At 46.1% G+C, this 13,977-nt stretch overlaps 1 protein-coding gene and 3 non-coding genes across 4 annotated transcripts; 1 reads left to right on the forward strand and 3 right to left on the reverse strand.

The window, feature by feature from the left end:
• Positions 1 to 1,029: 1,029 nt before the first annotated feature.
• On the reverse strand, positions 1,030 to 1,103 carry TRNAD-GUC (transfer RNA aspartic acid (anticodon GUC)). Its single transcript has one exon. It is a non-coding gene; the product is annotated as a tRNA-Asp (tRNA).
• Positions 1,104 to 2,346: 1,243 nt separating this feature from the next.
• LOC133316153 (NADH-ubiquinone oxidoreductase chain 4-like) lies at positions 2,347 to 4,627 on the forward strand. The gene has a single exon (XM_061517875.1). It carries the CDS (start codon positions 2,586 to 2,588, stop codon positions 3,111 to 3,113), a length of 528 nt encoding a protein of 175 aa, XP_061373859.1. The 5' UTR covers positions 2,347 to 2,585; the 3' UTR covers positions 3,114 to 4,627.
• A 4,107-nt stretch (positions 4,628 to 8,734) lies between these two features.
• TRNAY-GUA (transfer RNA tyrosine (anticodon GUA)) lies at positions 8,735 to 8,817 on the reverse strand. The gene has a single exon. It is a non-coding gene; the product is annotated as a tRNA-Tyr (tRNA).
• Positions 8,818 to 9,205: 388 nt separating this feature from the next.
• Positions 9,206 to 9,277, reverse strand: TRNAN-GUU (transfer RNA asparagine (anticodon GUU)). The gene has a single exon. It is a non-coding gene; the product is annotated as a tRNA-Asn (tRNA).
• Positions 9,278 to 13,977: the final 4,700 nt, after the last annotated feature.

Consider the following 13,977-nt stretch of genomic DNA (forward strand, 5'->3'; position numbering starts at 1 on the left):
ATCCGGCATGATAACAACTCGAACTCAACTTCTATTCTTTCAAGAGCAAGAGAAAGGCACCGAGATCCCGCGTAAGCGTCGTTTGCCCGTTGCCAATAGGATCGACTTGGGTAGTAAGATTCAATTGTGAGATTCAAAAATACGAAAGTCAGGGGCCGGAAATCTTGGGATCAAAAGGTTGTTCTAAAGGACTGTAAATCCTTGCTCCTAGGATCCAAGAAAAGAAGGGGTTTTTGGTTTTCAAATTCCTAATTACATAACTTACTACCCTACTAGTGTAGTGTCTACTGACTGAGTCGTGAATTAGATTGGATGGGCCGATGGAGAATCAAATTAGGAGTTGTGGAAAGGACTTAAGATACTATGTATCAAGACTCGCGATAGGATTTGAGTGCTCAGTCATTCAATATTGGATGGGTGATTTTTTCTTACTTATAGAAAAAAAGGTAGCTTGCTTACTTAGTGCTTGTGCTAAGGGATGACTTGGTTGCTTTTTTTTTATATGCCCATACTATTGTTTCGATAGATCCCGGGATCAATACAATAAAAAAACCTATGAATTAGAGTAGAGCAGTTGACGTTGGATTATTTCGAATTGATTGGAAGAAGAATAGGTGTAGCGAAGAAAAAAAAATAGGAGCTAGAAAGAAAGGGTAGGTTGAATCTGAAAAGTACTCTGTGGGGGTAACTATGTTAAGTTAATTGCGTATCGTAAAAAAAAAGAAAATGTTATGTGCTCCCGGGAAAGAAATTGCTACTCTATTCGATGGGCCAGGAACAATCGAAAAAAGCCAGACCTGTACGGTCTCTCTTTGAATCCTTACTTAATATGCTTAATATGGTGATACCCCCGATTGTACCAACCTACATATGTCTCTCCTCCATCAATCGGTACTAGTTATTGTCATTTTTATTCCTTGATTTGTCCGATGAGAAATGCGAAACGAAAGAAGGATCCTCCTGCTTGCTGGGAATTAGATCCTAAGCCCCCCTACAGAGATGAATTGATCGATTCATCGGATCCTAGGTCGGGACTGACGGGGCTCGAACCCGCAGCTTCCGCCTTGACAGGGCGGTGCTCTGACCGATTGAACTACAATCCCAGGAAAATAAATTAGGTGTACAGCCTAAAAATTCTTATATTAGATATATATTTCATTTCTCTTCATTATTCATATTTTATGTCCTAGGACATAGATATTCTAGATACCCATTATGAATCGCCCGCCAAAGTCTTCCTACTTCTCCAATGTTCCAATCAGATCCGAAGAGAAATAGATAAACGGACTCCTCGACTCGAGGGCTACTTAAGGCACTTTAGTGCAAACCAACCAGAAGGACTGGAGCTGTTGGATGTTGCTCAGTGCTGCTATAAATTAACAACCAAAAAGCTCTGCGTCACCTAGCCCAAACCTACTTAAACTAAAGGCTTGGCCCGGTCTGAAGGAAGAAGAAAGTAGACCTTGTAGAGAAGCGGATAGGAGAGGTAGCCTATAGACTCAAGCGATCAGCTCGGTTAAAACTCACCCCGTATTCCATGTGAGTCAGTTGACTTCGATTAGACCAGACCGACCCAGAGAGGAACGTGCCCAGCCCACGAGGGCACCACCAGATGTTGTAGATGAACTTACTAAGAAAGAAAAAGAGTATATATCTCATAGCTGACCGCACCATGGGCTAGCCCATACACCCACTGCACGAGTAGAATACTACTTAGTCAAGTAGAAGGGCCAACCTGAGAGCGAGGCAAGCTGGGAACGGGCTGAAACTTACGATTATAAGACCAAGTAAGAGACTACTGGACGTCTCGCAGAGCGACTCTCAACGAGGACGTTGAGACTTTTTGAAAAAAAAAGATCTTTTTTTTGGCTTAATCCGCCTTTACTAAAGATCAAGGAACTTGTATTCCGGCTAATAAGGGAAAGGTTTTTTTTTCAAATCCAAGTTTGACTCTGATTAGATCCTTAGCGCAAGCGCTAAGTAAGCCCTAAACTAAAGGCCTTATGTAATGTAAAAAAACCGAGGAAAATAACGTCAAGTAGAAACGAACAAGGTCTTACGGCACGATCGCTATATCTTTTCTTTTTCTTTATCTCTCCTCTATAGAAAGAGGGGATGATACGTGGCGTGGTATACCTGTTTGGTCAACGAGACGTACGTAAGTCGACATAGCTCCATAGCTCCATTTATCTTATCTTTTTTTTTCTTTCACTTAGCCCGCCTCTCCCATGACTTTCCGGACCAACCCGGATCTGCCCTCGAAAGTCTCTCTGCATTTTGGGAGCAGAGCATGCAAAATCGAGCAATGAATCTTAGAAAAAGATCCTCGGGTCTCTATAAATCTATCAAAATGAAAAGCCCGGGTAGAAGCACAAGCAAAAGGAGAGAGGAAAAGTAGAAAAAGGAAGGGGGGAGGAGACTCGCCTCAATACTTCCCACTGGACGAGAGGCGCACCTAACCCACCTACCCACTCATCAATCACGGTGTTCAGCTGACTTGCACTGATAGACCCCTATTGTATTGGAATTAGGCGCCCATCTTTTGACTGTTGTCAACTAATCTCTTCAATGTTCGATTCTACTCTATGTTAGAACATTTCTGTGAATGCTATTCTAATCTAAGTGGTCCTATTCTGTGTCCCGTGCTAGGAAGCATTATTCCTCTTTGCATTCAAAATGAAAGAATACGACCGATACGATTGATTGGTCTGTGTGCCTCTCTTATTACTTTTTTGTATTCCCCTGTTCCTCGGATACAATTCGATCCTTCTACGGCCAAATCTCAATTTGTGGAAAGCTTTCGATGGCTTCCTTATTCAAACATCAATTGGAATTTGGGTATAGACGGTCTCTCTTTTTTCTTCGTGATATTGACCACATTTCTGATCCCTATTTGTATTTTAGTGGGTTGGTCTGGTATGAAAAGTTATGGGAAAGAGTATATTACAGCATCTCTAATTCGTGAATTTCTAATGATCGCCGTGTTCCGCATGCTGGATCCTCTACTATTCTATGTTCTTCCCGAAAGCGTGCTAATCCCTATGTTGTGCGGAGCTGAGCATCTTCTATTCGCTGGGATAAAGCTTTTCCTCTGCAGGGGCCTTGTGCAGTAAACCCCCTACGGGCGGTCGTCCGTCGTAAAGTAGTCCCCGCGAAGCTTTCGGGAAGAGGGGTAGTCTTGTGCGTAAGCATAGCATTTCTGGTCGAACCCGCCCAACCCAACTAAGACGAACCGAACCTGACAGACACATCTTTTTCTGGGAGGGTACTCTGAGTAGTGGGTACCTCGTAGGACCTCGACCCGCCTACTCGGGTCTTGTATGGATATGCAGGAAGGGGTGCTCCTAGGTGTGTGTAGGGGTTGTGTTTGTTCGCGAGAATGGATTCCTCGTCAAGTCAGTTTGGGGGGTGTGGACACACTTGCGCGAATTCGGGTAACGGCTACAAGGGAGAAATCGAAAGGAAACTGTACCCAACCAGGGATGGACGTAAACTCGTAAGCTACCGAGGGTAGGGATAATCGTCCAGGTCTTATTGTGAAAAAAAAAGCCGCCCCGCCACAGCAGGCGGGTTGGTTCCTCTGTCGTCGCCGGGGAGCTCTTGGTGAGGAGACCTTAGGAGAAGTTGCTAAAACAAACGGGAGGGGAGGATCGACCCGTTCAGTAGAATTACGAAGAAAGACTGTTGGCAGCAGGTGGAGACATTTCTTTGGCCCCCTTCAAAATCAAAAGGAAATGCGGGCAGGGTTAAGCTCGGTAGAGGGTTCGAGAATAGGGTAGGGTCCTGTCTTTATCAGATAAGAAAAGAGTTCCAAACCTTTATGCATGCACCTTCGTATAAGTGCTGCATACAAGTTCCGGCCAGGAGAATTGGGAAACAAAAACCAATTGGAACCGCTAAAATCACAGTAGTAGTAGCGTAAAGCCATAAGTCGGGGGGCGGCCATAAAGGCTATTACTTACTTTCACATCTCTCTCTCTAGATATCTAGAGAGAGATCCACTGCGTGAGCAACCGACTGTGCGTTACATGTGCTCTACAGGCCGCACTCCATCTTTTTTCCCAACGAGCCCTTTTTTGGATTTGGAAGACGGGCGTTGCGTTCGGTTCGAAAGGCATGGTTTTCAGTATGTCTCCAGATAGGGCCCCCCACTAGTCCGGCTAGCTAGTGAGCGGTTCTTTCGGGCGAGAAGCGGGCCGGGCCCTACGGGCGGGCATCTCCCGCAACGCAAGCTGCATTGTTCGCCACCACCCGATAAGCAAAAGATTCGAGAGTCCAGACTTAATATACATGCATAGATAGTGGTCTAATGACAAGGGCCGACGACGGAAGCTCGGGACGGAGCCGTATGATGCGGAAGTCTCACGTACGGTTCCCTGAGAAGGGAGTGGCTACCTACTGGGGCTTCGACCAACCACCACCGGTAAATTCCGCTTTGGGGCCACCCCTGACTCTACCATTATTATAGGGGTATGGGGTTCGAGACAAAGAAAGATCAAGGCAGCATATCAGTTGTTCCTTTATACTTTACTTGGATCTGTTTTTATGCTATTAGCTATTCTTTTTATTATTTTCCAAACAGGGACCGCCGATTTACAAATATCATTAACCACAGAATTTAGTGAGCGGCGCCAAATCTTTCTATGGATTGCTTCTTTCGCCGCTTTCGCCGTCAAAGTGCCTATGGTATACGCCGGTCGGACTAACTGCGGCAGCTTGCCATCATACTAAATGAAAGTTTTTTGATTAACAAGGGAATTGCCATTACACATTACATTATAAGTGAACTTACTTAACGAATTCAAGCTTCTTCGCAATATCAGGTTGGGATAGTAAAGGAAATCCTTTATCATAAGTTGTTCAATCTCGCTCAAGGAGAGAAAAAGTGGTAGTTGCGCTCTTTCTACATTCGTACTTAAGGTAGAAGGCTTTCTCGGCTTATGCAACGTGACTTCAAGGGCAGTATCCCAAGCAAGTGTAGTCAGGGATAGGGACGATATCCCCAATCTGAGTATTTGGGGGGTATCAGACTACATTCCAGAATAGGTGGTTTAGCCAAAGATAGGTGTTCAGTAAGTCTTTACTTCCTTTCTTCATTTTTAGAGCAAGAAGCCAATGTTGTAATTCTTAAGGATGATTCTTTGAAGCAAGTACTTTGACTTTAAAGCTACGAATTAGAGTGAAAACTGACCTCACTTTTTTGGATCAGTAAGTGATAGCTGTCAGGTTCGCAGAATGGCCGATGGAACCAACTGAATCCACTCTCGTGACATGATCGAAGTTCGATCCGGGGAAAGAGATGAGACGGTCTACCCGTCTTTACACATACGAGGAATCACTCACTGACAGACAAGAGGTCGACAACGTGAGCTTTACTGCCCTGCCTGGTTCTTTGCAACCCTAGAGAGTTAGGTCTCTCTTCTTTACTTTAACTTTAGAGAAGGAAATCCGAAGCATTACGAGATCAAAAGAAAAGAAAGAACTCTATTTTATGCAATAGGTCAGTTAAGAGTTCATTCTTACACTTCTAGTATGAGTGTACCATGGCAGGCAGGCGCATAGGGTCAATATCCAAAAAAGGCTGCATGTGAATTCCTGCCTACTTACTTCGACTTCAATATCAGTGCGTGGTCTATTGGGAGCTGTTTAGTCATTGGTGGGTGGAAGCTTTCGAAAAGCAATTTTCAGGTCAAGACCAACAAGTACTGTTGATTCAACTATGCTGCCCCTCACTCTTCTCAACGTAGTCGATTCATCTTCAGTCCTATTCTTTTCCATACTGAATAACCAGAAAAAGAGGTTGCTAGGTGTGGTGTTGGCTCTGGGCTGGATGAAAGAAGTCATCCCCACCCCTGACCTTGCAACTAAGCTCGGAGACCGGGACTGCCCCTTTCTCTCTCTGGTCGAGTGGGAGACCTAATGCTTTTAGTACCCATTCCTTGCGGAAGAAAAGAAAGGGTTGGAATGACTGGGCGTAAAGGGCACCTAGCTTGATGGGCGCTTTACCTCTCCACGCCAAAGCGACCTCCTCGATCACAAATGGAAATGGTACACGGCCGGACATTGCCTATGCTGCGGGTTTACTAGGTAGATGCCTAGTTGCCTTTCAAAGGCCTTCAGTTCCTTGTCTGATTCTATGCAGACTATTGATTCAATAGCAGCCTATTCTCTGCTCGTGGCTATCTTAAATCTTAACCATTGATTCAATTGGGCAAAGAACAATCTATTCGTGCCATTCAACCTCCTACCATTCAGTCAGTTGCTCTTTTTCGGTATCGGCAGCATGAACAGCTGATTCGTGAACAGGAGATGCGAAGACACCACAATCGCCAGTCCAAAAGAATTGATCCGCTTCAAGAGTTAGCCCACCTCAAGGCCGAAGTCAAAGCTTTCTTCTAGCTTCTAGGTTTAAGTAGAAGGTGTCAAAGCGATATGACACAGAAGTTGAAGTTCGCTATGTTAACCATGGGTTCAGGCGAAGATAGCAAGTGTGAAGCGAGAATGGTCTTTCTCTTTAGGTTGGAATCAGGATCTATATCTATATGTTTTAAGCTTAAAGTCGTCTTGTTATCAATAGAAACTAGGAGTCTGCGCTCGCCCATCTCTTTTTATTGATTCTCGCTAAAGGATCGGGTACTTTGATTGGTATTAAAGTCAAGTGTTCTATTCCTTCGATCAAGTAACCCCAACCAGTGCAAGCGAGTGAACTAAACTACCGGCATGGGCGGATAGGCACATAACCTACTAATTCTAATCATGAATGGAATCGGTGCGCCTATCAACCGTAGGGATTGGGTGCGGGGCTAAGACCGGATGTGCAAGAGAGACTGGGCTTGGGTATACCAAATGATAGAAGGAAGCCTGACTTTACGCATAAATCCATTAAAAGAGATAGCCGATCGCATCTCTCTTTCTATTGATTGTAATTCAAAGTAAAGGTTCTATGCTAGAATAAGGGAAAATTACTCGACCATAGGGTGACGAAGGAAGCTTGTTAGAATTAGAAAAGGAAGTCACTGAATCAAGTCCCATTTGATAGTTAACCCCCATCATCCATCAATGGAGGAAGGCGTTAAGGTAACCTCAAAGCCAGTTGATGAAGGAAGGCATCTCACCAAGGCCTTAGCGCATGCTGCCCACATGAGCACAGAAAAAGGCCAATGCAATGAAGAGCCCTCATTCCCCAAATACCGAGTCCTAGCCGCCTCTGTATCTATGTCCCTGTGCTTCTAAGGTGATCAAGCCCACTTAGGAAGAGAAAGTCAGCGAATGGTTCCATGGCAACATCAATTGCATTAGGAAGAGCAAGTGCCTTCCATTTTTTCACCTTGGGGATCTTAGCCTGACCGGCCTGGCCTAATGCACCCCTTGGGCCTTGATCGATCCCAGGAGCTCCAGACAAGAATAAGGAATCTGAATGCCAGCCCTCTTAAACTGAAACTATCCCACATACAATAAGGAGATGTATACGATAGCGCTGACTTGGAGGCACTATTTGTTTGGGAAGGAGACGCTTTACGAATAGGCCACTCTGATCAACAAAGTCCTTCAGTATCTACAGATGCAGTCCAAGCTTCAGGGGGCGCGTCATATGAAGTGAGTTTCAGTTCCTGCAACGGTTCGAGTTGGTGATCAAGTACAAGAAAAGAAGGGCCAACGACGGTTACAGACTCTATTGGAACAAAGCAAAGAAGGAGGCGGAATGGAGAAAGGACAAGGGCGGTCTTGCTTGGCGCAAAGGCTGCTGGTTCGGGGGTAGGGTACGGTACTAAAGGTCCTCGGACTTCCAGGCGGTTTTTCTTTTGTTGGACAGCTGTTCACCGTTGGATCTCGCCAATACAGCCCCCTATAGTTTTCGTTACCGAGATATCTTTTTTTTCATTGTTCCCAGGGATTTTTTGGGTAATCCGCTCCCATGCTGCAAACAGTCAAATCTGAACTAAACCTTGTCGCTCTTCTTTCCTCGCGGGCAGGAAGCACACCAGCAGCGTGCGTTGCGTGATTCTACTGTGTTTTTTGCACTTGACTGGGTGGACAGTTGACCGGAAGAGAACTTCGATTCGCCCGGCCAGCTGGCGGGCGGTGCTTATCTTGTGTGACAACACTACAGAGCGAGTGGCTCTTCTAGGCGGGCAGCTGTGTGACAACACTACAGAGAAAGCGGCGCTTTCGTTTAACATGCTATGGTCTCAACGCCCTTACGAGATAGTGATGAGTTTCACGCGCTCTAAGCCCGGCCCGCGCGCGGTTAGGAAGATTGGCCGCAATCTGAGCGGTACCACCCACCCTACCCTACCACCTATAGGCGGCCGTCCGTTCTACAGCCGCCCGAAAAGGAACTGCAGTGATCTTGAATAGGGATCCTACAGCGATAGATAGAATCCCCATAAAAATACCACTAGATCGAGCACCAGTGATTTCGTATCCGGTCAAAAGATTGGCTAATTGATCGAAGTGGGTAGCTCCAGTAGACCCATAGATCATGGAACAAATAGGGTGGGTAGGCCCAACCACCACACTACACGTATAGACGCGAACCCCCCTCGTTACCGTACGTGCGACTCTCACCGCATACGGCTCGCACAAAGACTCCTAAATCCCCTTTTCTTCCATTCCACCTCTCCTCTCCAATCCTCGATCAAACTTGCGTTCCCCAGGCGCTATGAAATGGGGGTCTTTCCTTCGCTGACGAATGCCTCCTTTCTCTTCTTCTCTGAAGTCTACAACAAACAAGTGGGAGAGGCAGGATTCGAACCTACGTAGAAAAACTTCAACAGATTTACAGTCTGTCGCTTTTGACCACTCGGCCACTCTCCCCTTCCCGGGCCGAGGCCCCCCTCAATGGGTTCTAAGAAGGAAGGAGGGATCCAAACCAGAAAAAAAGCTTATTGATTTGATTGAAGGGAACTAATACTCTTTTTTAGCTTAGCTAGCGTTCCGCTAGTCATTTAGTCAGTTCATAACAATCTCTGTACAAAGGGCAAAGCTTCTACGACAGCTCCCCCCTAGTCGCTTCTGGCGAAGCTGCGAGTTCATGAGCAAGTGAATGAACGAGCCATGTTCCTAAACTAAAAAAGGGAGTCAGAAATAGAAAAAAAATCAACAATAAACTTCCCACTTTTGATGTCCCACGATTCTGCTAGTTTAGAAACTAAGGGGAAGGACAGGGGTAGCTAGGTCAGAAAAGCTATAACAACTAAAAATTCTCCCCAAGTAGGATTTGAACCTACGACCAGTCAGTTAACAGCCGACCGCTCTACCACTGAGCTACTGAGGAACAACGGACTTAAGTTAAGGAAGCCGACTCTCGTTCTTTGGACACCAACCTATGACCGAACAAAAAAGGGTTCGTCACTCTTTTTCACATACACCGGGAGAAAAGGTTACGATAGCAAGCCCCTCCTCGGCCGGAGAGCCTCCAGGACAAGGGGGCGGCGCCATCCACTCTCGAGATTCATATTGATCAATCGATCTCCGCGTCCTGCCAGTTCGCTAAGTAGACTCATTCTCCCGAGGGGCAACAATGGAACTCTTCCTGCCAAAAACAAGGGACCTACTTCTCATCCTAGGAGTTAGCAGGTATGATGGAGTCCCCTCTCTGTCTGTCTCTCCGAGTTTCTACTACTAAGTAGCACTTCTGCTATTCAATCATAGAATCGATTCCGATCAAGCTGAAAGATGAAAGAAAAAAGCCCTTTCTTATTTATTAGTAAGTAAGCTAGCGCCCTGCAATCAAAAAACAGCGCTAACGAGCAAGAAAAGGCCCCTTACTTACTATAGATAGTATAGATAGGCGAAGGTTTGAAGCCCCTACTACTTTCTTGATTGTTGGGATATTAGAAGAAGCGCAGGTTTGGAAGCCTATACAAACAAGGGGCTTTTCCCCAACCTATATATATATACAAGGTGCTGGTCTCGATCTCGCTTGGCGGTGCCCCTCTCGATGATTGTTGACTCAACATTGATTTCGTGCTTGAGTTGGAGGGCCCTCCATCCATCGAGTCAAGTAATTCGCTATCGGAAATTTTGCCGCCGCGTATCTCATGCCATGCTTCTTGTTTCTCCGAATCGGTTCCTAGTGTCAGTCAATCAAGATTCGCCATCAAGAGAGGGAAGAGCCTTGACTTTCGGTTAGGCCGGTCTCGTCATTCATGCAATTCCCCCGTCCATCGATCACGCGAGCATCCAGTCAGCACATAGCGAACGAAAAAAGCGTTCATCCTGGATTCTCTTCCTCAATCAAAATGTCTATCAATTGATACCTATTCATTCGGTCAAAGTCTCCACGGCGTTTTCACGCCCCTCTATCTACTGAGAGGTGCACCATGTTGATAGGAATCGGCAAAGACCTTCTTGTACACGTCCTCGAGGGCAGCATTCATGGCAATCATCACGTCTTTCTCCCGAGGGCATGGTATGGCTTTGTTCTTGGTGTTGTTTAATAGAATAGATGTTGATTGAGTGCCGCTTTTCCCCGTCCGAGAATCTCCATCTGCTCTAACTGGGCGAGCTAGAATCCTTATGTCAGGTTGGTTGTTCAAAAGACATTTCTTTTCTCTTTACCCTTTGCATCTTCATCTTTTCGAAAGCCTAGACCCATTCTTTTGGATCTTTATGAGTCCTAGTTGCAAATCTTCTTCCATAAAGACCTCTTTCTCATCCATTTCTCATTTTTTTGATTGAAAGAGGATAAGCGCTATCCATTGAGTAAAGGGAGGGTTTCCTACACTACAGTGATTCGGGCGGTTGGTGGCCCCTTCGAGAGTTGCGGGTCCTTGCCGCTGCATGAGTGGTAGCTCACGCTCAAAACTCCTCCGACACGAGTCCTAGTCGTTGCGCTGCGGTCCGTTTCCCGGCTTCGCTTGCGCTATTTTTTGCACTTATTTGATTATGGGTTTCATCCATCCCCGACCCTAATGAATCGAGTATGTATGAAGGGGTCAGCTAGTTTAGATATGGCAAGCGGTTCGGGTTCTCGGTCGGTTCCCGTTCGCCTGCCCCCCCTCATAGTCCATTAGTGGGTAGGGTGGTCAACTTAGAGGGCGCCCGCCTCCTCTTCAGACGTGTCTTCGACAACCTGGCGGTTGTTCGGTCTCCGCTTTAGGAGGCGGGAGTGCTTGGTCGCTGGGGTTTCCTTTTCCTCAACCAATTCGGTTGTGTCAGCCCTGAGATTGGTTGGTCTAACATTTATGAGCTGGCTGGCTGGACAAAGATGGATGGAAGGTCAGATAGATTTGAGTTCAAGTGGCACAGGACCTTCGATCGACCATGGGGCGTATTCTACCCTTACCGAATTCATTCTATTGAAGCGTAACGTAAAACTTCTCATGTTGCATTTCTTTGGTTTGGAAGTTCCAGAATGTTGTCTGTGGATTTCTAACAAAGGAAAGCCCCCCCTTTATGCTATGCCATTTGATTCATTAAAGTTCCGTGCTGCTCGCCACTCCCCGAGGCCAAGGACGGGGTCGAACCGTCATTCCAGGATTTGCAGTCCGATACATTTCCATTATGTTACCCAGCCAAACCCGCCACCTCATGTGCCAAAGTCAAACGGTTGTTCTTCCCCGCTCCCTCTTTTTCTACATACATATGCGGTGGCGGGCGGAGCACTCTATATGACCGGCGGCGGGTTACCAGAGAAGAGGGGACAACTTCTTTCTCCCTTGCCTTGCTCCATTTTCCTTTTTTTCTGATTGAAAGTCGCAAGCCACTCCACTACTGGTACAGAGGCCAGAAGGTTGCTTCCTCCATATGTTCAGGCAAAGAACATCTAGAAGCTAGCTTTTGTCTTGTAAGCAACCATGCCTAAGAATAATATAATAGAATTTTGCTTACCAAAGCAAAGTGGTCTTACTAAAAAAAAGTCAATAAGCAACCAGTTCCGTTCCAAGTGACATGGCTTTTCACTATTCCTTATTCCTTTCCAGATAAGGTTGCTCATCCAGCCCAGCGGATCCATTGTTTATGCGGCAGTGCGATGCAGCTGAAAAACGGAAGCCCTTAGGTATAGGTTGGGGAAAACTCCAAAAAAAAAAGGGCCTTCTTCTTCCTTATATTAAATATAAGTTTTAGAAAGGGGCACCCCTACCCCCTAAATTACAAGCTAGCGCGCAACGGCTTTTCAGCCGTTGTTGCTTGCTGCTTTTTTTTTTCATATTTCATTTTTCTTTCTACCCATAGCATAGGTCGGCTTCGTGCAGATAGATGTTTGCCGGGGGAGATTGGTGCTCCTGAGGTATGCCCTTCCGGTGGGTTGTTATATTCTCTGTCTATTCCATCCAGTGCCCGCACTGCGTCAGAAAATCTTCGTCTTCGATCTCTCTTCGCAACGCAATAAAGAAGTCTAACAGTTTCTCTCGGCATCTGTCTTTTAAGTCATTGATCTCATATCTATAAGCAGGGGGGTCTGCGTTCACTATTAAGCCTACGCCCGTCCATTCCTTTCAAGCTTGATCCCGCCCTTAGACTCGTTACGCTGTTCGCCCACTTACTTAAAGACTCGTTGGCTCCGCGCTCTATTCGGTCGGAACCCGGTTTGAGAACCTTCTTTCATAGATTCCTTTCACCAAGTCATCGCCAGCAATCAGCTCTTATCCCTTGGTGTGGTGTCAAAGGGCGAGTTCCTTTCTTGTCTTGCCCAAAAACTTGCTTGATTCTCATTGGAGAAAGACTCTCCCGCGGCAAGGTTTTACACATAGGGCCAGCTGCTTTCTTTATCTCGCTTGCCGTTAGTCCGTCTAGCGCCTTTCTTTCGGTTGGGGTCCGTCCCGGGGCTTAGACCGCTTGGGTTCTATTTTTCTCGAAGGCAGTCAACGTGTCAGCCATTCCTCTCCCATTAGACTTGTAAATCCTTTGCTCTTTTTCCTTCTCTCTTCCAGTTCTCTCCCTCTACTTTATTTGACAGGGGCGGAGAATACCAATCTATCAATAATAAGAATACAGTAGCAATTCAGTTTCAAATGGTTTGAGCTTGGAAGCAACCTACTATCTATCGATAGGCTAAAACAGACTGCTATTGGCTATTGGCTGCTTTGCCTATCTATTCTATTATGGCCGGCTTGGAGACATAAGAGGAAGACCGTCATTTCTATCCGGGTACGATCATAGCTTCATTCATTCGTTGAACCTTGGGGATAACCATTAGCATGGAGGTCAATCACCACACCACTTCTATCATACGACATTACATGACGCGAGAGTGCATGGTCAACACACACCTACCTAAAGCGCCTACGTTCCGCTTGCAGCCAATACAAGCACAACCTAACTTGCACGAGATTCAACAACCGAAACTACTGGTAGTCCCGAGGGGACGGCATCCTCCTATAATAGTTAGCAGTACTGAACAAGCGAGTCATCGGTCGGGGGAAAGAAAAGGACCGCCTTTAAAAAGAAAAAAAAAAGGACATCGCTCTAATCCTTGAGAACTTCCTTGATGATTTAGCAATTGAGAGACGGTTGCGACAAGTAAGAAAGTGGGCCACCCGGGAACTGGAAGATCAAAATAGTTCCTTTTGGCTAATATAATAATAGTGGATGAAATAACAAAACTCTAACTGGGCAGACCCTTCATCACTTCTAGTGGACTATGCATAGGACTGACTACCCACGGAGCGGTGAAAAGACAGAATGTATTCCTATTGATTCTAAGGGAGAACGGAGAACGAAGGACGGAGTGGAGGATGGAGGCGGATCGGTTGGAACGCGGGCTAGCCGGCCGGGAGGTTCGATTCCTCCCCGATTCCTATTTACTCGATCCATTGTTCCCTTGTTCGTGCAATCTTAAGGTTCATAGTCCTTTAGCTCTTATTACAGTGGTTGACACAGGTTGAATGATACAAGCAGGAAGCAAACAACAGGAAGAACCAGAGCGGGTGTAGATGCTCGTGAAGGAACGGGAGCTGAAGCAGAATTGGTCAACGAGTAGGAAGACTTGGAAATTCTTTGGAAAAAGGTGGCTAACACTAAGATGCCTAT

This window comes from Gastrolobium bilobum, unplaced genomic scaffold (genome assembly GCF_033153095.1).
Source record: "Gastrolobium bilobum isolate Gb01-03AN ecotype WA unplaced genomic scaffold, APGP_CSIRO_Gbil_v1 utg264941, whole genome shotgun sequence".
In the NCBI taxonomy this organism is placed as follows: Eukaryota; Viridiplantae; Streptophyta; class Magnoliopsida; order Fabales; family Fabaceae; genus Gastrolobium; species Gastrolobium bilobum.

Excerpts from the sequence above, each read along its gene's own strand:
- LOC133316153 (XM_061517875.1), top strand. The coding sequence starts at position 2,586 with ATGTTAGAACATTTCTGTGAATGCTATTCTAATCTAAGTGGTCCTATT.